This window comes from Staurois parvus, unplaced genomic scaffold, assembly GCF_062004578.1.
Source record: "Staurois parvus isolate SC_StPar_1 unplaced genomic scaffold, SC_StPar_1.0 ptg000530l, whole genome shotgun sequence".
Classification (NCBI taxonomy): Eukaryota; Metazoa; Chordata; class Amphibia; order Anura; family Ranidae; genus Staurois; species Staurois parvus.
The window spans coordinates 8936393-8959912 of NW_028318326.1; the positions used below are offsets into that span (position 1 = coordinate 8936393).

Genomic DNA, 23520 nt, shown 5'->3' on the forward strand with positions numbered 1-23520 from the left:
ACATGAGGAACTGTATTAAGGGGTCGCGGCATTAGAAAGGTTGAGAACCACTGGTCTATATAATCATTTCAGATCAGCGTTCACTTTTCTGAATTACTGGTGAAGCCAATTTGCTCATCACTAATGTGCAGCTTTTCTGCCAACTCTAGAAGTGACCTTGGCCAGCCAGTGACGAGTTTTCCTTCAGACCTCTGGAGTAAATTAAGAATGTCATTATCATACTTATCAACTGTTGTGTCATTCTGTTATTCCACCAAGGATGCCCCCCTGCTGGTTTTTCCCTTGCTCCTCAGTGGCACTTAACAAGAAAGGATCACCTTGCTTTATGGGTATGGATCAGTGCTCTAAATTCTTGTTTCTTTCAGGACTGTGTTTACAATAGAGACACTTATGGGCCAGTGTCTAGGACCGCAAATTTAGAGGGGGACAGTTCCAAGACTATAAATGTAAAAATTGTGATGCCCTTACTTATTATGTTTTCATCTTCTATTCATCTCTAGACTGGCTAAAATCAGCATTTTAGTTTTATGCGAAATAAGTAATTCAGACTACAGCTGGAGGCAAATGACATAAGTTCAAATATGCAAATAGAATAGTGTGTATTGCTTTTGTCTGCATTTTATTCTCACATGCTGACTTTTTACATAAGGCAGAGCTAATAGAAATAATGTGGTGCAGAATGACGTAACCCAGAGCAAGTAAGATAACATCTCAACTCATCGAAGTGAATTATCCTGAATATTCCTTGAGCTCAGGTATCAGCAACAAGGTTCTAACCATCGGTCCACCTTACCCACTACACATCTGTACCAATCTAAGAGGCTGGTCAGCAGCTCTGAGGAAAGGGACTCCCTGAAACGCGTCAGACATTTGATCGCACTGACAGCTGGAACACCTTGCTTGCTGTTGTGGCCATCTTCTTAATGCAAAAGCTTTTTATATACATGCTTCGTCTGTGAGTATATTTTTATTTTTTATACTTTTGAATAAACCTTAGATAATGCACTAGGTGTGTGCGCCACCGGTTTATTCTTTATTCCTTGAGCTCATTCCGTATTGTAGCATAAATATGATGCTCAAAGTTCAGCAGCTCATAACAACTGGTTAACTCAATTGACTGATATTGTTTACTGCACTCTTTGCATTGTCTTACATTCATACAAAAGATGTGTTTAGCTGCAAACTCCACCAAAGACCCTGCAAGGAGGATAGCAGGATGTTTTTGTTTCAAGGTGATTGTAAACCTTTGAACTTTTTTTTTCTTAAATAACAAGCATGCTATACTTACCCCCCCCCCCCCCCCTTGGGCTGGAGTCCTCTTCCAGCGGTCTTGGCTCCTCCCCCCTGCCTAGTGCCCCCATAGGAACCTGGTTCCTATGGGGCACTTGTGTGGGCTTGATCCCAAGACAGAAAGGCCTGGCCCCACCTCCGCCATAGGATTTGATTGATAGCAGTGTCCTATGAGGAGAAAGAGAGAGAGCTGAGAGACACTGCACAGTGCTGGGCCGAGATTGGGCTCAAGTAAGTGGTGGGGTCGGGGAGCAGAACACAGCAGATTTTTTACCTTAATGCAGAGAAATTATTAAGGTAAAAAAAAAACTGTAGCCTTTAGAGCCACTTTAAGTGTATCGGTGGTCATATATTAAATATATATAACTAAAGGCAAAACTTTTCTTTTTAGTTTTGGATAGAGTGGAGAGGGATTAGACCCTGGAAGGTTTTTATTGCTGTCTGTGCCCCCCATTAAGGAGACTGACCCTCTCTATTTGTCCTGTTTACCATTATCATTGAAAGTAAACAAAAATCCCAAATTTTGGGTTTTCCAATGAGGACACTAGTTCTGGTGACCTAGGGGTCCCCAGGAAATTCCTCCCACTTTCTGTTTGGCTATGGGAAAGGAAGTGAAGGGAAATCTCTGCAATGGGACAGAGATAGCAACAAAAAAACCTGGCAGGGGTTATAATCCTCCCTTTTATATCCAAAATGAAAACAAAAATGTTTTGCCTATAGTTCTATTTTAATTTCCACGTTGTATTTCAATGATTTCTAGCCTACGCCTGTTATTCTGAACAATCTTGAAGTTTATAAACTAACTTTGTGAAGAATCCCACACATTTACCTCCTTGTATTCTATGACATGTATTTACTATGCCCTGTAAATAGGCACTGCTGTGTCACACATTTCACAGAGCCTGCCTTCTGAACTAAAGAGGTGCTGGGAGAAGTTTCAGGAGGCGGAGTCAGTACAGGAATCACTGCTTGCTGGCAGCAAGGTACTATGGGATGTGCAGTCCTTGGAAATTGAAAATAAACAGCACAGGAAAAGCTGCAAAGCATGCAGGGAATCCAGGAAGTTGTGGAAAGAGATGGCAGCAGACAGGCAGAAATCACAACATGCAGATTTTTCACATAGGCTTATGTTGGATTGTCAAATATAATTACCCCAACCACGGCACCACCTGCCTAGAGTTTGCATGTTCTCCCTGTGCCTGCGTGAGTTTCTTTCGGGTACTCTGGTTTCCTACCACACTCCAAAGACATGCTGGTAGGCGAATTGGCCCTAGTATGTATATGCATGAATATATAAGTTAGGGATCTTAGATTGTATGCCCCTTGAGGGTTAGGGACTGATGTAAAGCGCTGCATAAATTGATGGAGCTATATAAGTACCTACAATAAATAAAATAATTGTTTGTATCCCAACCATGGCACCACCTGCCTGGAGTTTGCATGTTCTCCCTGTGCCTGCGTGGGTTTCCTTCGGGCACTCTGGTTTCCTCCCACACTCCAAAGACATGCTGGTAGGTGAATTGGCTCCTGTCTAAATTGGCTCTAGTATGTGTATGTATGGATGTGAGTTAGGGACCTTAGATTGTACACCCCTTGAGGGTTAGGGACTGATGTGAATGTACAATATATATGTACAGCGCTGCATAAATTGACAGCTCTATATAAGTATCTGTAATAAATAAATATTGTTCTTATAATGCTGATGTTATAAAATGAAAAAGTATGCTGTGACCATAGATTTCCTTGAGCACATTGTACTACAATACCTATATGTGAACATAGCCGAATACTGCACAGCATTGCTTTCCTAATGTCCCGGCAATGTGGGCAGTATCTGAATTCTACCCACTGGCTTACACAGGATACTACAAAACCATCAGGCTCTTTTAACAGCCGAAAGGGCCACATGCAATGTGCAGCAGCACATAACAAGTCATTTTAACTGAAAGTGTAATCCGATTGGTTATCAAGACTTACAACACATTGCTTATTAACAAAGCTGCCCGGTCCAATTTTCTCTGGAGCTCCATAGGCATTGCTATACAACCCTATCTATTTACAGTACTGTCCCAAACATTAAGGCCAACAGCTGCGGCAACCTTTCTTCCACCCACATTAGATAACCAATTCAGCTTTTGTAAACCAGCAGAAAGGACTCTGTGAAGTAACAGACATTTTTTGAGATGAAAACATAAATCTTTAAAAAAAAAAAAACACCTTAAATTTCCCCCCGCTACTATTAAAAGTAGTTTCATGTTAATGATGTAAGCTTCCGCTGGCTGTTGTAAATTCTTTGCTATTATCAAGCTCAGCTGCTGAGACCTGCTGTTTTCCGAGTCATAACAGTTACGGCACCTGGGTTATTTATCATTATGTTAAACCCCGTTTCACTTTATCCTTTCGGATTTAAAAAGCTCCATAATACAAGTGAGGATAATTTGCTCCTCTTCTTTCATAGCTGGCATGTCACGACCCTCCGCAGCATCGTCTCATGAGACAGTCTTATGGAAAAAAAAAAAAAAATGAAACCCACCATGCAAAGATGTCTCTCCCAAAAATTCCATTAATAGTCCTCTCTTAGCACATGTAGGTTCCAGGGTCTGGGTCTAAAGGATGTTTTAATCTCTTCAGGAAAACAATGTCTCATAATGATGTAAAGGACTACTGCGGCACTGATGTAAAAATCATAAATTATTCAGCACCTTTCACTTGGCACCACTGTGATATCCTCATTAGCAGTGGCTCACAGTGTCTGTCAGATGGTGTCCATACGAACGCCGGCATCACATTGTCTTTGAGATGTGCAGCTGGTTCCATGACACTGCCAGTATATGAAAACATGACGCCAGTTTGTTTTATTTAGTGCTAAACCTTCCAGTTTGTAAAAACAAGGCTGACACAGAGCCTGACATGAGGCAGTGAAAATAATTAGCTCCCATTTTCTCAGGCTCCTATTTCCTTCTCCCCGCTGCGTTTTCTTTCCACTAAACCACCACATGTCAGTCGAAATGGGAGGCAATTAGTGGGCTCATTTCAGTCCCCACAACTGTGCTGAAAAGAAAGTATTTATGATGGCACAATGAACAGCTGAAAGATTAAATAACATTTGCCTTTTGAAAAGAAAATGACTTCAAGCTAAATGGCCAATTTTTGATTATTCTCAAACAAGCTTAGAGTAGTTGTTTTTTTTTTTAACTACAAGAAAGGAAAATGAGTCATTTTTTTTTTTAGGTGGAAGAATCAAATAAATCTTGACACTGTAATGCAAATGACTGATGTTTTATTGCAAAATATGTAAATGTATTATACCCTTAACAATAGCTCGTGTCTGAGGTCAGGCGGGATTGGTACTAACTAGACACTGTGCAGACAAGGTTACTACAAGATTGCAATTTTTCTCTTTTTTATGTGTGTTGCCGGCGTCTGAAACAAGGCCTTTGGGTATTCTTTAAGATTAAATGGAATCAAGACAAATGAAGCATACTTTTTAATGGCACAATACATGTTTCAGGAGAGCAAATAGTTCTGAAAACATCTTGGCTGACATGTTTATAAAGGTCCTGACATGTTTTCATGAGTAGATGACATGGAGCAAAATTAAGAAGGGCAGAATAATGCTGCTTTTCAACCAGGTACTTTTAATTAGAGTTCTGAAAAAAATGTCTTACAAGTATATTCTTTTAGTCGTTTTTTTAAATCTCTGAGCTTTATTTCCATATATATATATATTTATATATATATATATATATATATATATATGTGTGTGTGTGTGTGTGTGTATGTGTGTGTAAATATATATATATATATATATTTTTTTTCTTTTTTCCTGTTCATGCTCAACTATAAAACATAAAACAGACACAGCTTGACACATACTCATATATATATATAATATATACGTGAGTGTGTATATATATATATATATATATATATGAGTATGTGTCAAGCTGTGTCTGTTTTATCTCTTATAATTGAACATGAACAGAAAAAGAAAACATTATATATATATATATACATACATACATACACACACACACACACATATATATATATATATATATATATATATATATATATATATATATATACACACACACACAGACATATATATATAAAATGTTTTATTTTTTTTTTCTGTTCATGCTCAATGATAAAACAGACACAGCTTGACATATACTAAGTCTTTGTCCTAAATCTAATACATGACATTAAAAGGGTGTTTTCATGAGAACTTACTGCAATTGATTTCCTTCATGCTGGGGGAGGATGGAGGCGGACTGGAGCGAGCTTACAAATATGCTGCACAATGATATGCTACTGGTTCTAAGCATGCATCTAAAGCTACCATTAACGTAAAGTGGTTGTAAACCCTTACATATACCCAGTGAAGTGGCTGACCTCAGGTGATACACAAGGATGAAACAAATTCTCCTATATAAGTTGTACCTGTTTATCTATAGCTGTCTTTTCCCTACATCTATTCAAAGTGCAGACTTTACACAGGATCTCTCAGTTCTGAAAAGCAGGGGGTGGGGAGCTGAAGTTACATCAGTGATAAGAGCTCTGAGAGCTGACTGGAGGGAGGGCACACACCCCCCTTCACAGGAACAGAGCTGAGGCTGTCAATCACAGGCTGTGAGCTCCCCTGTCACCATTTTTCTCTTCATATATGATAAACTCATCAGAGGTGGCAGATTAATGAGGCAACAGACAGAAATGACACTTAGTGCTCTCGATTGAGCCAAGCACAGGCTATAGAAGGATATGCTTTGTTCATATTTCATGTCTGAGGTTTATAACCACTTTGTGTGCCACATCACACTAGTAAACTAGCCGGTGGCAGCAAATTAGCAATAACAGGATTGCTAAAGATTTTACTTACCTGCTCCTACCATACTGCTTCCTTGCTGGCTAAAAGACTACAGAGCAGCAATAGGGCAGCACTTTGTTGGTTTAGACAGTGGGGGAGCGACAGAGCAGGAGCTTAATAATTCATCAAATGGATCATATAAAACCTGGTTGATGAATGATCTTTTGCGTTGCATGTTTGTGACATAGGCCTAATAATTCATCAGATCATACAAAACCTGGCTGATTAGTGATCTTTTGTGCTGGGCGAACCTGCATGTTTGCTTCTATCCCCTGACCTCAAAAGGGCAGCATTGGTGAAACTTTTCCGTTATTACATTAACTCAGTGATCTTCATTTCCACCTGGTTAGCTTCTCAAGTATCTCTGAGTGTTTTGATGTAATGGCTTTGATATCTGCTTCTATGGAGAGGTAACAACATACAGCGATCGGCTGCTAAATATTGTGACTCTTCCCATAAGAAAGCATGGGCTATGATATCTTCCATGGTTTGGTATGTCCTTCACACAATGGACTGTCCCCCATCCAACCAGAGAAAGGGTGGATCTGGTGATGTTCTCTTATGTCTACAGGGAGAAAGCTAGCAATACACACAGAGAAAATACATACAAAATTGGGTTTATTTGAAGAAAACCTGTCAGGGTAAATACATGTGAGCTGATATTGCTGGCTTCTTTTCAGAAATGTAAGTTCCAGAGCTGTCCTCCAGATCCTGGCTTCACTACCTTGTAAGTCAGTGACCCAGAAAAAGGTATGGAAGCAGTGAGTCTGAACTCAAAGTCATATTGTTTCCAGGTGAGTGATCAACTGGATGCTGGCCAGGCAGCCCAGAAGCAGGCAGCTTAAAGTAAGTCAGACAGCTCTCAAATTCCCATCCTTCCATGTTGTCACACTTGCATTCCTACTGCTGGCAAAAACTCCATATGATCACAAGTGTGACTTGGGACTAAGAAAAAACAACTTGTGGTAACCATAGCATATGGCCTGACAAACTGCCTTTTCACCTTATAAACTTCTTTTTTTGTTCATCTTAGCTAGAACATTTTTAAAACATTGAATACATTTCCTTTCTGGTGTGGCCACAGAATTTTCCAAAAGATGAACGAACGAAACCAGCGCTCCAGTCTTCATACAACCAAGGCGATGCCAAAATGCCAACCGAAGAGGTGCTGCCCTTTTAAGATCAGGGAATCTGACCACTAGTAGAAAAGAACAAACAAGGGCGCACTTTCATCGTGCATTACCATGGTATAACAAACCAACGTGATAAAAGGCAGTAAAAAGTGGTCCACAAGGACAGTCACAATACATCTGTGTCTAATGGTGCAGATAGGCTAACGCGTTTCGGGAGCTAAACCCCCTTCCTCAGAGCTCTGCACCATTAGACACAGATGTATTGTGACTGTCCTTGTGGACCACTTTTTACTGCCTTTTATCACGTTGGTTTGTGAGTATATATCCTCTTTTCATTTAATAAATACGTGTTATACCACGGTAATGCACGATGAGAGTGCGCCCTTGTTTGTTCTTTTCCACAGAATTTTCCAAGCCTAAAAACGAAAACTAATGTAGTCATCACGTGCACTAATGCTGTCATCACATGCACTAATGCAGTCATCACATCTAAGAATTGGTAAGCTGCCATATAATAAATGTTTGCTTTTGGGTTTAATACCACTTCAGTAAGCGGGACCAATCAGACCTTAGTGTCCTAGTGCGTTGAGTTAACACATATTTTTTCACACGTTAACATTTTTTATGTTATGGCAGAGTATTCAAATAAATGGATAGGAAGAGCACCAAATCATTTAAAACACACATTAACAGTTTTTGGCAACACATTGTACCACAATTTCCGATCGTGCATTAACATGCATTGTAGTGCGTTGGGGCTGCACTGCCGTTGTGCAAACAACTCAAAATGAATGACACTGCAACATGCTAATGCACGAATGTGTATTATCGCACTGGAAAGGTGTGAATGGGCCTTCAGGGTTTAGAAAGTGTCTGTAAACACTCCACTTATCCCATTAGTTGCTGTCCAAATCCCACAGTAATAGGAATGTGACACATCAAGCCATTAGACAGTGTACAGAGATTTATCATTATAGGCATTTACCTCTGGGCTGTTAGCAGATTTCAAATGGTATCCAAACACAAGTTCTAAGTTCACAATCTTTTCTTCCTCTTCATTCTCTATAGCGAGATCCTGCAGCACAGATGGAGTAATTTGTGTCACTTCTATTGTGGATCTTTTTTTAGCTTTACAGACAACATTCAGGAGTTTATCACAGCCAACAGCTGAAATGTTTCTTTAACAACTATTTTCAGTCTCGCAGTTGACATCACTGCTGAGGATAGTTGCCTCCCACACAATTAAATAATGGGAACAATGCTCTACCCTTAATGTATTTCAAAGACCAGATTCTGGGAAAAACAGGTGCATTCTTGAAGTGAGATTGTCCAAAAATACTCCCCAGAAGATGCTCTGTATTGTAGCACAAATTGAACTGCATTGCAAATACAATCCCTAATGTGGAATTGCAGTAACAATGTTATGAGTATTTTTTAAATGATACTTTTTTCATGTTTTTACTTATTTGTAGAATGTGAAACAATTTCTGCTTTTCAAAAATGGAATTGAAGGGCAGCTGAATCCTAATATCTTTGTGGCATACAGTACCTTTGTATAACCTTAGAGTGATTCTAAAGGAAAACTTTTCTTAAAAAAAAAATATGTTATACTTGCCTGCTTGTGCACGAGAGCCTCTGCCCTCATGCACATCACTGGATTAAGATCGGGCTCAGGAAAGTATTGGGGGGGGGGGGGGCTGGAACTAGTTGCAGAAGGTTTTTTACCTTAATGAATAGAATACATTAAAGTAAAAACCTATGAGACTTTAAGACCACTTTAACCACTTCGATTCCGGACACTTTCACCCCCTTCCTGTCCAGGCCAATTTTCAGCTTTCAGTGCTCTCACTATGAATGACAATTGCGCGGTCATGCAACACTGTACCCATATTAAATTTTAGCATTTTTTTTAAACAGATAAAACTTTATTTTGGAGGTATTTATTCACCACTGGAGTTTTTAATTTTTTTGCTTTATAAATTAAAAAGACTAAACATTTTGAAAAAAAGTTTTTCTTATAAAATTTTGCAAATAAATCATCTTTCTTAATAAATCTTGGGCAAAATGTATTCATCTATATTCTTAGTTAAACAAAAAACAAATTAGTTTATAACCAAAAATTATAATTTTTAATTTTTTTTTTAATTTTAATTTTTTTTAATATTATTTATGTTTGTTTATTTTTTTTTTAACATACTGTCACCCTAGTAGTACAGTGTCACCATAGTGACACTGTGCTACTTGTGGGGGGTGATGAAGATTTTTTTTCTTTTTTTACACTGATTGCTTTTACACCCATAAGGCTGTAAAAGCAATACTTTCTCCTTCTCTCTGGCTGCATTCTTGCAGCCATTGAGAAATACTGTGGGAGCTGTGATTGGTTACAGCTTGTCACATGGTACAAGGCTGTTGTGAATAGCCTTGTACCATGTGACCTCTGTGATCATTCACACATTTCACAAGTAGTAAGCAATGATGTCAGCAAGTGACATTTTGTTTACTACTATTCATGTGATCACTGATTGGCCGTGTGATCCTGTCAGCACATCTGTACACAGCAGGGTAGCTGCTGACTTTTAAAAAACAGCCACTCACCTGTCCCACAATCCCACGTTGCCCCCGCCGCAGCCCATTTTACCGGCCATCTTGTATTCCAGGCGCCGGCATCTTCAGTGTGGGCACCCGGCTGTGACAGCTTGCAGCTTCACAGACAGGTACCCACTGTACATGCATAAGTAGTGCTGCGCTTCCTGAATGGCCCCGTCATCTTCAGGGACCTTAAAATAAAAATAAATAAAGTATTGCGCTCACAACCCTTCAATCAATACATATAAACAAAAAAATGTGTATTGATAAACATGAATACTTGTACTTGTGAATCTATTTGAATCCACTCAAATAAACAATATGCATAAGACAGTGAAAAAGTGAACTAATAAATGAAATAAAGAATATATGAAAAAAATATAATTATATATAATAACGTCCCACAAAAAAGTGACTTTGTGCTGGGGAAATCTTCAATATCATAAAATCGGTGACTGCTTGTGCCTCCTCCCTCAAGTGAAGATATGCGCTCACCTCATAGATAGCCTGCAATTAGGCTATTAAAGCTTGCGGTTCACCTCCTTTGGAACCTACTGTATACGTCACTCGGAGGGAGTCAGTCCGGTTGCCGGACCACGAGCGCACAGCTCCGACAGTCAGCGGCGGTTTGGAACAATAGTTGTACTACCACTATACGAATATATGTGAGTGCCACCTGTCAGCACATTAAAACTTTTAAAACGATAAAGCACCATGTCAGGATTTTTCTTGTTTATGGAGAACCGGATGGAGACAGGAAGACATTAGAGTGGCACCCCATGCGAGGAGATTTTTTCCATAGTACATGTCGCATTCCATGGATATCTCACAAACAGGAGTTCTTAATCAAGTAGGTTCCAAAGGAGGTGAACCGCAAGCTTTAATAGCCTAATTGCAGGCTATCTATGAGGTGAGCGCATATCTTCACTTGAGGGAGGAGGCACAAGCAGTCACCGATTTTATGATATTGAAGATTTCCCCAGCACAAAGTCACTTTTTTGTGGGACGTTATTATATATAATTATATTTTTTTCATATATTCTTTATTTCATTTATTAGTTCACTTTTTCACTGTCTTATGCATATTGTTTATTTGAGTGGATTCAAATAGATTCACAAGTACAAGTATTCATGTTTATCAATACACATTTTTTTGTTTATATGTATTGATTGAAGGGTTGTGAGCGCAATACTTTATTTATTTTTATTTTACGGTTTTCACATTGGTAGTTATGTGCTAGAGGTTTGCGATCCAACAACAGGAATTTTTATATTTTTTGGCTCGCAAGATTTCTTTCAAACAATTAAGACCCAGTAATCTTCAGGGACCTGTCACGTGTCCCACAAGACTTCGGGGAGGGAGGGTAGGAGGACCACTTCCGTTTCCGATTACCTAGGTGATCGCAGCAGAAGTGGCAGCAGGTACCTGTAAAATTCGGGTACCCGTTCCTCCCCCGCTCCCCGAAGGTGCCAATCCTTAATGGGAAGCAGGGGACCAATCTTATCTTTAAAGTGGAACTATCCTTTTGGGTGGAGCTCCACTTTAAGACAGAGGCTGCTATCAAGATCAGTTTAGATAGTTTATCTACTTGTATGTATAAAACATGTAATTACTTTTAAAGGAATACACATCAATAATACACTGTTTCTTTATATCTATTTGGAGTTTAGCTTAAATCTTTAGGATTATGCCTGTCTAATGGAAAAGAAGGGTTTTTTTTAAACAAGGAGCTGCTGAAATCACTAAATTCAACCAGTTTACATTTTTTATCTTTACTGTCTTTTCAGTGGGTTAGTAGCTAATTTATTCTCCATGACTGACAGATCTGGAAATATTACATCTATGTCTATCCCTTTAAAAGTTTACATACAGCAGAATATTGGGAGCTGTTATTGCACTATGGGAACAAAGCTTTTTTTTTTCCTAGCTTAAGAAAAGAAGGAAGGAATGGCCACACACAGTGGCTAAGATTTAAATCTTTACAAACATGAAACTGCATTCGCAGGTAAGGTTATGTTCTTGGAGGACCAGTTCACACTACATGCGTTTCAGTTGCTTTTTTTCTGCATCCAAAACACACAGAAAGTAGGTTATATGGTTGTCAATGTCATAGTTCACATTAGTGCTTGCAGTTCCAGTGTGTTCCGGATGCAGAAAAAAAAAAGTTGAACAGGCTGCATTTTTCCTGCACAGAACTGTACTGGAACCTGGTAAAACACATCAAAAATGCACCGAAACGCACCAAAAATGCACTGCAATGCACATGTCCATATTTGAATTGAAGAAAAAGAGAGGGGAAACAATGAACTTGAATGCATCAAAAATGCACTGGAATGCATCAAAAATGCATTGGAACAAACCAAAAACATGTCAAAAACACACATGCAGAAACGCATTCCGGAATGCATCTGGACTGCATTTCTATAGTGTGAACCAGAGCTCAGGTTTTAGAGGGAGGTGGTTTAAGCTTTGTTTCCCAAATATATACAACAGAGGTAAAACAAATAAAAGTAATATGCATTTGACAGTTCCCTTGAAGCTTAAAATCCTGCAATACAACATAGCCAGGAAAAGTCAATTATAACTCCCAATCCGACCTATTTATTCCATTGCAGTATGGTAATGCATGCACATTATGTGGAACATTAACGGGAGTTATGTAAGGACCACCTATTTATTCGGATGATCCAATAACACACCACAGCCTACCAAAAGTACACAACATCAGATCATTGTGGTGCACCGCAATACAGTTGTGTTGTATAAATGCATTGCCATACCATTGCAAATGAATGGCACCATAGTACTTGCATTGCTGTGCACTGAACAAATGACAAATCTACTGCCATGCATAGGTTGGTAGGGGCCCTAAATAAACCCTGTAAATAGAAACATGAATGTACAATATCAATGTAAAGGCTGTGTAAATTGACGGCACTATACAGTCAGGTCCATAAATATTGGGACATCGACACAATTCTAACATTTTTGGCTCTATACACCACCACAATGGATTCACTGATGAGGTGGTATGCTTAGGATCACGAGTAGTTCCTTTCCTTCTCCATACTCTTCTCTTCCCATCACTCTGGTACAAGTTGATCTTGGTCTCATCTGTCCATAGGATGTTGTTCCAAAACTGTGAAGGCTTTTTTAGATGTCGTTTGGCAAACTCTAATCTGGCCTTCCTGTTTTTGAGGTTCACCAATGGTTTACATCTTGTGGTGAACCCTCTGTATTCACTCTGGTGAAGTCTTCTCTTGATTGTTGACTTTGACACACATACACCTACCTCCTGGAGAGTGTTCTTGATCTGGCCAACTGTTTTGAAGGGTGTTTTCTTCACCAGGGAAAGAATTCTTCGGTCATCCACCACAGTTGTTTTCCGTGGTCTTCCGTGTCTTTTGGTGTTGCTGAGCTCACCGGTGCGTTCCTTCTTTTTAAGAATGTCCCAAACAGTTGTTTTGGCCACGCCTAATGTTTTTGCTATCTCTCTGATGGGTTTGTTTTGTTTTTTTCAGCCTAATGATGGCTTGCTTCACTGATAGTGACAGCTCTTTGGATCTCATCTTGAGAGTTGACAGCAACAGATTCCAAATGCAAATAGCACACTTGAAATGAACTCTGGACCTTTTATCTGCTCATTGTAATTGGGATAATGAGGGAATAACACACACCTGACCATGGAACAGCTGAGAAGCCAATTGTCCCTTACTTTTGGTCCCTTAACAAGTGGGAGGCACATATGCAAACTGTTGTAATTCCTACACCGTTCACCTGATTTGGATGTAAATACCCTCAAATTAAAGCTGACAGTCTGCAGTTAAAGCACATCTTGTTCGTTTCTTTTCAAATCCATTGTGGTGGTGTATAGAGCCAAAAATGTTAGAATTGTGTCAATGTCCCAAAATTTATGGACCTGACTGTATAAGTGCCTATAATAATAATAACACTTGTGGCCCATTGCTTCTGAGCCCAATCACCTTGCACATGCTTAAAGCTGTACTTATATAATACTTACTTTTGTTAGTGGTGGGAAATGAAAAAGATTCAGATAATCGTGAGTTAATTTTTCAATTGCTGTCTGCAAAGCAAAAAAAGTAAGGCGTTAAAGACTAGGCAAATGCCAACAAGATTCTTAGCATAGTCAGATAGCTTGTAAAAAAAGACAGAAGTCCATGTAGTCAAACCAATAGAAAAAATAAATAGAAAACCCCCATATACACAATCCTATAGCCACAGTTTATTCTTTCTGATCACTGGCACCTCCCCCCCCCCTTATTTATAATGGAGAACTGCAGTGTGTACACCACACTGCACCTGCATTATACATGCCATTCATAAAATGCAAGCAGTAGTGTGCAGGCTGTGGTGTTTTCTGCATAATGCAACCAATATATTTCTGTGGACGTCCATGATGAACCAGCAGAGGTCATGGGCTCACTCTCACAAATACAGGAGCTTCCATATAGAAACACATACTTATCCAAAAATGTTTCAACAATTTCTGTCATATTACTATGCGTTTTTTATATTTTTACCACCCAACATTCCCCTTTCTGTTAGTTTTCAAGGGAAAAAAAAAAGACAAAACAATTGTGAAACACATGGACACATGCTCCCATGCATTTTACATGCATTTCTATTCATTTCTATGGGGGCTAAAAACACATTACTGAGTTCAAAGGATCAATTGAAAATAATGGGTGAAAGTATTGTAAAAGTAGCTAGAACTTTGCCGACCGAATACTGTCTGAAAAAAAAAAATATATCCTTGAAAAATAGTATCTCTTCAAATACTACTCAAAAAAGGGGGATTTATTCCTTATTCTATAACAGGGGGCATAGCCATGAAAAATATTCCTTTATCTAACCTTGACTACCTGATAATCTAGAACTGCTAGTTTAGCACAAGTGCAGTCTTTAAAATGTATGTATATCCATTGTTTTTAATTGTTTCATTTTGATAAAACAAAAGAAAAAATAGTGCAAGGAAACATCTAAAGACATTGATTTTACAAAATAAACAACAATAAAATAACTGAAATTAAAAGTATAAAGTATTTACAAAGCTCTGCTGGGTTTTAGTTCCTGTGCAGAGTCCAATTTAATGCAGACAAGTCCAATCTGATGTATCAGAGTCACTGGCTCTCATGAATGACTCTCAGCATTCGTGCATATACTGTGTTCATAATTATTAGGCAAGTGAGTATTTTGCCCAAATCATCATTTTTATGCATATTATCCAACTCAAAGCTGTATAAACTTGAATGCTTATTGGATTTAAGCATATCAGGTGATGTGTATTTGTGTAATGAGGGAGGATGTGGCCTAAGGGGATCAACACCCTATATCAAATTGTGCATAATTATTAGGCAGCTTCTTTTCCTCAGGCAAAATGAGCCAAAAAAAAGATTTAAATGACTCAGAAAAGTAAAAAATTGTAAAATGTCTTTCAAAGGGATGCAGCACTCTTGAAATTGCTAAGATATTGGGGAGTGATCACACAAACATGAAACGTTTTGCTGCAAATAGTCAACAGGGTCGTAAGAAATGTGTTGAGAAAATAAAGACGAAAATTAACTGCCAAAGATTTGAGAAGAATCAAATGTGAAGCTACCAGGAACCCATTATCATCCAGTGCTATCATATTCCAGAACTGCAACCTACCTGAAGTGCCAATAAGTACAAGTTGTTCAGTGCTCAGAGACATGGCCAAGGTAAGAAAGGGTGAAACCCGACCACCAGTGAAAAAAACAAGTTGAAATGTCAAGACTGGGCCAAGAAATATCTGAACACATTTTTCAAAGGTTTTATGGACTGATGGATGAGCACGTGGCTGGATCAGTAATGGACACAGAGCTCCAACTCGACTCAGACGCCAGTAAGGTGGAGGTGGGGTACTGGTATGTGCTGGTATTGTTAAAGTTGAGCTAGATGGACCTTTTTCCGTTGAAATGGACTCAAAATCAACTCCCAAACCTACTGCCAGTTTTTAGAAGACAATTTATTAAAGCAGTAGTACAGGAAAACATTCTGCATCTTTTAAGAAGAGCATGATATTTATGCAGGATAATGCTCCTTCGTATGCATCGAAGTACTCAGCTGCATGGCTAGCCGTAAAGACCTTAAAAATGAAAGAATAATGACATGCCCCTTTCTTACCTGACCTAAACCCTATTGAGAACTTGTGGGCCCTTCTTAAATGAGAGATGTACAGTGAAGTAAAACAGTACACCTCTCTGAACAGTGACTGGGAGGCTGTGATTGCTGCTGCACAAAAAGTTGATAGTCATTAGATCAAAAAACTGACAGACTCCATGAATAGAAGGCTTATAACTGTTATTAAAAAGAAGGGTGGCTATATTGGTCACTGATTTTTTAAATGTCAGAAACGTTTATTGGTACATTTTGAGCTGCTTTTTTATTAAAAGTGAGATTTTGTTTTTACTTTAGTAAATAATAATTGTGCATACAAATAGTTTCCCAATAATTATGCACACATAGATATTCTCCTAAGAAAGCCAAAACCTCACTTTTACTTTATTAAATATTCAGGTTTGAGATTTATTACAATTTTGAATTTACCAAGAGCACTGTCGTGTTCAATAATTAAATCAATCCTCAAAAATACAACTTGCCTAATAATTGTGCACACAGTGTATTTTGATAGAAAATTGAGAGCTGAGAGTTGCCAATTGCAGCAGCTGTTTGTGGACCTTCTAGAACTGTGGTTCTCAACCACCCGGCCATGGCCCATCTCTAGGCTGTAGCCCCCCTCCTCCTGGTTCTCCAGCTAGCTTTAGATCTCCTAACCTCCCACAGTGCCTTTCAGCTCTCATAATGCCACCCAACCTCCCACAGTGCCCCTCAATTTCCCCCAGCCCCTCGAAAGCCCTCAGTCCCTACAGTGTCCTCCAGCCCCCAACAGTGCCTCCTAGCTTGTTGCAGAGGCTACAGCTCTTCACACCATCCTCAACAGTGTCCCACAATGCCCCCAGCTCCACAGTGCCCCCCAGTCTCCCACATTGCTCCTGCAAATCCACAGCCTCCAGGAGAGACCCCCAGCCCATCCAGAAACCCCACAGCTTTATCCAGAAACCTCATCCCCTACAGGACCACTAAGTCTGCTGACGTACCCTCAACCTCATCCAGAACTTCAAGAATTTCAAAACATATTTTTTATTCCTACATTTTTATTGTGGTATTTTACTGTTGGGGCACAGAAGCTTTTAGAAGAATTTACCAGGACCAGGTCTCAATATAATCACAAAATTATCAGCGCTAAGGCCACACTTTTTTCACCAGTTTGAAATTACTTTTGCAAAAATAATATAAATATATATGTGATTACAAATTGTGATATAAATTCACAAAAAAAACTATTAATAATTAAAATGTAAACAAGGCTGCTGCTAAGACAAGGAATTACCCTCTTAACAATCAAATACAAGCTCAAGGAGCTGCCCTCTATATAGCAAACAATATACACATATGTATTAAAAGTCCATACCTCATACATTTTTTATATTTATGACATATGGAATTTTAATAGATATGTGAATATTTTTTTGCATTGTAGTGGCATTTATATTTCAGCTGACACTACCTCAATATCAATTTTTCCAATCATATCAATGTTTCCAGATGACAAGGATTTTATGCATATTCTCCTTAGGAGATATAATGTACCAATGCACATGCTCTACATTATGGCATAGGCATGTCTAGATCAACTGATTGTTATTCTCTGATTTCTCCATTATAGCCAAAGTTATATGCGTAGTTCAAAAACCAGACTCACATATTGTGTGCTAGACAGGCATTTTTACGATCTTCTGCTAATGAAGTTGAATGGGATTTTTTATAGCTTGCTTGTGTCTCAAGCTGAGCTCTGTTCCAGTATGGGGGTGTTCAGTCTGGACCATGTTTCTTTCACACTGAAATCTATAAGGTTTGTTCCAATCTTGCACATTTTGGAGAAAGGAGGAGAGCAATGTGTGCAACACAACTTTCCCCATTTACCCTTTTAGTTCAGGGTCACTAGACCTAATTATCGTCACAATCATATCTAAATTAAAGTCTATGGCCTAACTTTTCTAACATACAGTCAGGTCCATAAATATTGGGACATCGACACAATTCTAACATTTTTGGCTCTATACACCACCACAATGGATTTGAAATGAAACAAACAAGATGTGCTTTAACTGCAGACTGTCAGCTTTAATTTGAGGGTATATACATCCAAATCAGGTGAACGGTGTAGGAATTACAACAGTTTGCATATGTGCCTCCCACTTGTTAAGGGACCAAAAGTAATGGGACAATTGGCTTCTCAGCTGTTCCATGGCCAGGTGTGTGTTATTCCCTCATTATCCCAATTACAATGAGCAGATAAAAGGTCCAGAGTTTATTTCAAGTGTGCTATTTGCATTTGGAATCTGTTACTGTCAACTCTCAAGATGAGATCCAAAGAGCTGTCACTATCAGTGAAGCAAGCCATCATTAGGCTGAAAAAACAAAACAAACCCATCAGAGAGATAGCAAAAACATTAGGCGTGGCCAAAACAACTGTTTGGAACATTCTTAAAAAGAAGGAACGCACCTGTGAGCTCAGCAACACCAAAAGACCCGGAAGACCACGGAAAACAACTGTGGTGGATGACCGAAGAATTCTTTCCCTGGTGAAGAAAACACCCTTCACAACAGTTGGCCAGATCAAGAACACTCTCCAGGAGGTAGGTGTATGTGTGTCAAAGTCAACAATCAAGAGAAGACTTCACCAGAGTGAATACAGAGGGTTCACCACAAGATGTAAACCATTGGTGAGTCTCAAAAACAGGAATGCCAGACTAGAGTTTGCCAAACGACATCTAAAGACCATCTGAGACCAAGATCAACTTGTACCAGAGTGATGGGAAGAGAAGAGTATGGAGAAGGAAAGGAACTGCTCATGATCCTAAGCATACCATCTCATCAGTGAAGCATGGTGGTGGTAGTGTCATGGCGTGGGCATGTATGGCTGCCAATGGAACTGGTTCTCTTGTATTTAATGATGATGTGACTGCTGACAAAAGCAGCAGGATGAATTCTGAAGTGTTTCAGGCAATATTATCTGTTCATATTCATCCAAATGCTTCAGAACTCACTGAACGCCGCTTCACAGTGCAGATGGACAATGACCCAAAGCATACTGCAAAAGCAACCAAAGAGTTTTTTAAGGGAAAGAAGTGGAATGTTATGCAATGGCCAAGTCAATCACCTGACCTGAATCCGATTGAGCATGCATTTCACTTGCTGAAGACAAAACTGAAGGGAAAATACCCCAAGAACAAGCTGGAACTGAAGACAGTTGCAGTAGAGGCCTGGCAGAGCATCACCAGGGATGAAACCCAGCGTCTGGTGATGTCTATGCGTTCCAGACCTCAGGCTGTAATTGACTGCAAAGGATTTGTAACCAAGTATTAAAAAGTTAAAGTTTGATTTATGATTATTATTCTGTCCCATCACTTTTGGTCCCTTAACAAATGGGAGGCACATATGCAAACTGTTGTAATTCCTACACCGTTCACCTGATCTGGATGTAAATACCCTCAAATTAAAGCTGACAGTCTGCAGTTAAAGCACATCTTGTTTGTTTCATTTCAAATCCATTGTGGTGGTGTATAGAGCCAAAAATGTTAGAATTGTGTCGATGTCCCAATATTTATGGACCTGACTGTAAATAATAAATAATTTATTTTATTATCTTAAATAATGTATTGCAGAAGCACATGATTACTAGTTAAATCAGTATTTGGACAGGACGTTTCTTCAATAAAGACCCATAGTACTGATTCCCTCTTACAGCCTGTGACCTCATATACATACAGTATTTATATTCATTTTTTTCTGGAGTGCATACATTATTATAGCATTCATATTTTCTGTGGCATACCTTTAGATGAATAATATGTCCTTTGGAGACAATGCCCATATCTTTGAGATCACGTTCCTCCAGAAGCAGCAGTCTCTTTCCTGTAATGTGATGTTCCTTGAACAGGGTGGCATAAATACTCTGCAATGCAGAGTTGTCATCTGTAACAAAAAGTAAAAATGACACAATATGGTAACAATTTTACAACAAAAAAGCAACAAAGAAGATTCACAAAACTTTGGCAGATCTTACCTGTCTTTAACAACTGTTGCATCCAGAAAAACTGTGAAAAAGTGAAAAATATTTATATAATTAAATTACTTCAGATTATATATATCCAAAAATGTACTAAATAGTAAATTCAGCCCAGTTAAGGGCTCTGGTTCAATAATCCGGACAAAGTTCGGCCAGACAAATTTAATAGACACTTTAGTTTTCTTTGTAGGGTTAAAGTTTAAAGATGAAGTTTAATCTGCTTTATATATTTTTCTATTCCTGGTTTTTCCCTCCCACTTCATTACCATGCTAATACAATTTTAAATAAAATCTTTTTGTTTTCATTAAAAACCTTATGTATGTAAACATTGGGTCTCTGAGCTTTTCTAGGCAATGCACATGGATAATGGCTGGTGGGAGGGGCTGGCAGGGTGCTGTACATAGCTTTCTAAAATGATCACAGCACCACTGCCTTCATACTCCTATCAAGAGCTCTCAGGCCTGCAGTTTAAGCAGAAAAAAAAACCAGGGCGCACCCTCCTAATGCATTAACGCAAAAACCATAAATGTATTAAAGATGCAAAAACATATTCACAAGCCATAAAGGTCATAAAAACAGAGACAAGAAGTCAATAGATCTATTGCTTTGAGGAAGGGCGTTCGACTCCTGAAACACGTTAGGGCTTTATCTGAGAACGCATGCTGTCCATGATTGGCACCTTTGACTTCTTGTCTCTGTTTTTTATGACCTTTATGGCTTGTGAGTATCTTTTTGCATCTTTTTATTATATTTTTGGTTTTTGCGTTAATGCATGAGGAGAGTGCGCCGTTTTGTTTTTTTCTGCTAGTATCAAGATTCCCCAATCTATCAAGGGCGGCACCTCAGCAAGTGCACTATTCCATTTTGAGTGCAGCAAGAGAGATTTGAACGCCAGTTTCTGGTTACTGCTGCAGTTTAAGCAATTTCAATTAAAAAAAAGAGGAACCTGTACAGCTGAAGGGAAGGCTGGAATTTAGAATAAGGTATATAAATAAAATGAGCTACCATCTATGGTGGGAATTCAAATCTTCAATATTTTCTTTCTTTTTCAAATCTGCACTAGAAATTTACTGCCCCTTTATGCTTGGCTACTGACAAAATCACTTCCCTAATTCTTCTATTTTTAACACAGGAAACCTAATATTCGATGACATATTTAAGGCGTAACTACACTTTTGTAGTCAACCAGACCTCAGCTCAATCCCAGTCCAATACTAATCTGTCCCCAACCCAGTGCCACCCAGGTGCTTGTCAAAATCTTCCTAGCACAGTGCTCTGCACTCCCACTGATTCCAATGGAGAGTTATGTCATATTATATCCCAAATTTCAACATAGAAATTAAAGTAGAGCTAAAGGCAAAACTTTTTTTTTCCATTTTGAATAGAGCAAGGGAATGATTATAACCCCTGTCAGATGTTTTTTCACCATCTGTGTGCCATTGCAGAGATTTCTGTTCACTTCCTGTCCCATAGCAAAACAGGACATGTGAGAAAATCCCAGCAAATTAAGGGAATTCCTTGAGGACCCGCTGGTTCCATTGGAAGATTTCCCCTCTATTAATTTTGTGGACAACCCAACATTTGGGATTTTCTTTTACTTACACTTTCAATGATAATTGTAAACTAGACAAATAGAGAGGGTGAATTGCACTAAAGTGGACACAGACAGTAATAAAAATCTGACAAGCGTTTTAATCCCTCTGCACTCTATCCAAAAACGTTCTGCCTAAAAAAAAAAATCTATTTGAATAAAATTAATGTTTTTAAATGGCCCAACTGGCATTTGGGACAAAAACATTTTGTAAATGAGATATATTATACTATATATGAGAGCACTAGTTCCTGAAAAAGTGGACTTTGTTCCAGAAAACATGTTGGATATATGTGCATAAAAAGAATATGATATAAAAATTTTTAAGCAAGATTTATATCTCTAATAATTTTACGCTATTTCTAGAGGTGTGAGTATTTCATCTAACATTCATTGATGTAAACAGTAATTTTATTTTAGGGAGATTTTTATTCTATATTTTTTAATGTACTGGAGTAATAAAAATATGTATTTTATTCATATGTAGTTGATATTTATTCTTGTGTACATTTCACACCTACTGTAATTATCCCCACAAATAAAAAGTTTTTAAATTCCTATAGAGAGTTAGTCAGGAGTATGAGCTTTGTATGATACCAGAGCTCTCTGTAGGGTTGAATAAGTTTGCAGGGTGCATATGCAGGCCCGGGGCAAGGGGGAAATATTGACAGGGACTGTGTGGCAATGGTGAGGTCGCACAGCCGATATCTCACTGGCACAGTAGGCAAACCATAAGCATTTATGAATTTTAATTCCATATTTAGCTATTTTTCTGGAGATTTATTTTAAACTATGCAGATACTGTATTAACGATGAAACTAATATTTGACTCTCACCTCATCACTTCGACCCTTGCGGGTCAAAGAGCAGTGATGGATCCCTCTCACAGATCCTCCAGGCACCAAAGCACTCCAAAAACACTTCTCAGGATATAATATTCCCACTCAGCTCTTCTTCAAGTATAGATGAAATATCACTTTCCCAGAACAAAACAGAGGGATCCTCCCATAGTGTAGTATGTTTATTATAGGAACATCAAATCTTGTAATGAAAATAGACTTACGTAGCAGCCAGTCCACATTCGACCCTCATGCTTTCAAATGAGGATATATGTGTGTAAATTGGGTGTACAGCTGAATCCACAGGTGTACCAAGATGGCCGCCACGCCGGAAATACGTCACCGCGCTACGCCGACGCGTTACATCACAATATCACGTGACTTCATCAGGCTGATGAAGTCACGTGATATTGTGACGTAACGCGTCGGCGTAGCGCGGTGACGTATTTCCGGCGTGGCGGCCATCTTGGTACACCTGTGGATTCAGCTGTACACCCAATTTACACACATATATCCTCATTTGAAAGCATGAGGGTCGAATGTGGACTGGCTGCTACGTAAGTCTATTTTCATTACAAGATTTGATGTTCCTATAATAAACATACTACACTATGGGAGGATCCCTCTGTTTTGTTCTGGGAAAGTGATATTTCATCTATACTTGAAGAAGAGCTGAGTGGGAATATTATATCCTGAGAAGTGTTTTTGGAGTGCTTTGGTGCCTGGAGGATCTGTGAGAGGGATCCATTACTGCTCTTTGACCCGCAAGGGTCGAAGTGATGAGGTGAGAGGCTAATCCAGAAGGTGGTTGGATTCACAAGCTCTATCTACACCCAGATACCTGCACGTTTTGTTTCACCTGTGGTTACTTTACAGTTTATTGGAAACACAGTCAACCAAAAACTATATATTTTTTCACCTTTAATATTCCATTATTGGAATTTTTTCACCTTTAATATTCATTGGACTTTGAGTTTGCGTGTATTATTTAGATATATTTCACTTCACATTTTTTGCACGTGTGATGTAATATAT

General features: G+C 38.7%; 1 protein-coding gene across 4 annotated transcripts in view; it reads right to left on the reverse strand.

Annotated features, from left to right (window-relative positions):
• Positions 1-23520, reverse strand: part of MAP3K20 (mitogen-activated protein kinase kinase kinase 20) — a 243589-nt gene that overhangs the window by 20270 nt on the left and 199799 nt on the right. For all 4 annotated transcript variants that reach the window (XM_089690496.1, XM_089690494.1, XM_089690497.1 and 1 more), the window contains exons 13-16: positions 20052-20082; positions 19821-19960; positions 13902-13964; positions 8279-8368 (exon numbers count right to left, since the gene is read on the reverse strand). In XM_089690496.1, coding sequence (XP_089546622.1) covers positions 8279-8368; positions 13902-13964; positions 19821-19960; positions 20052-20082 — 324 coding nt within the window. The remainder of the gene's footprint in view (positions 1-8278; positions 8369-13901; positions 13965-19820; positions 19961-20051; positions 20083-23520) is intronic.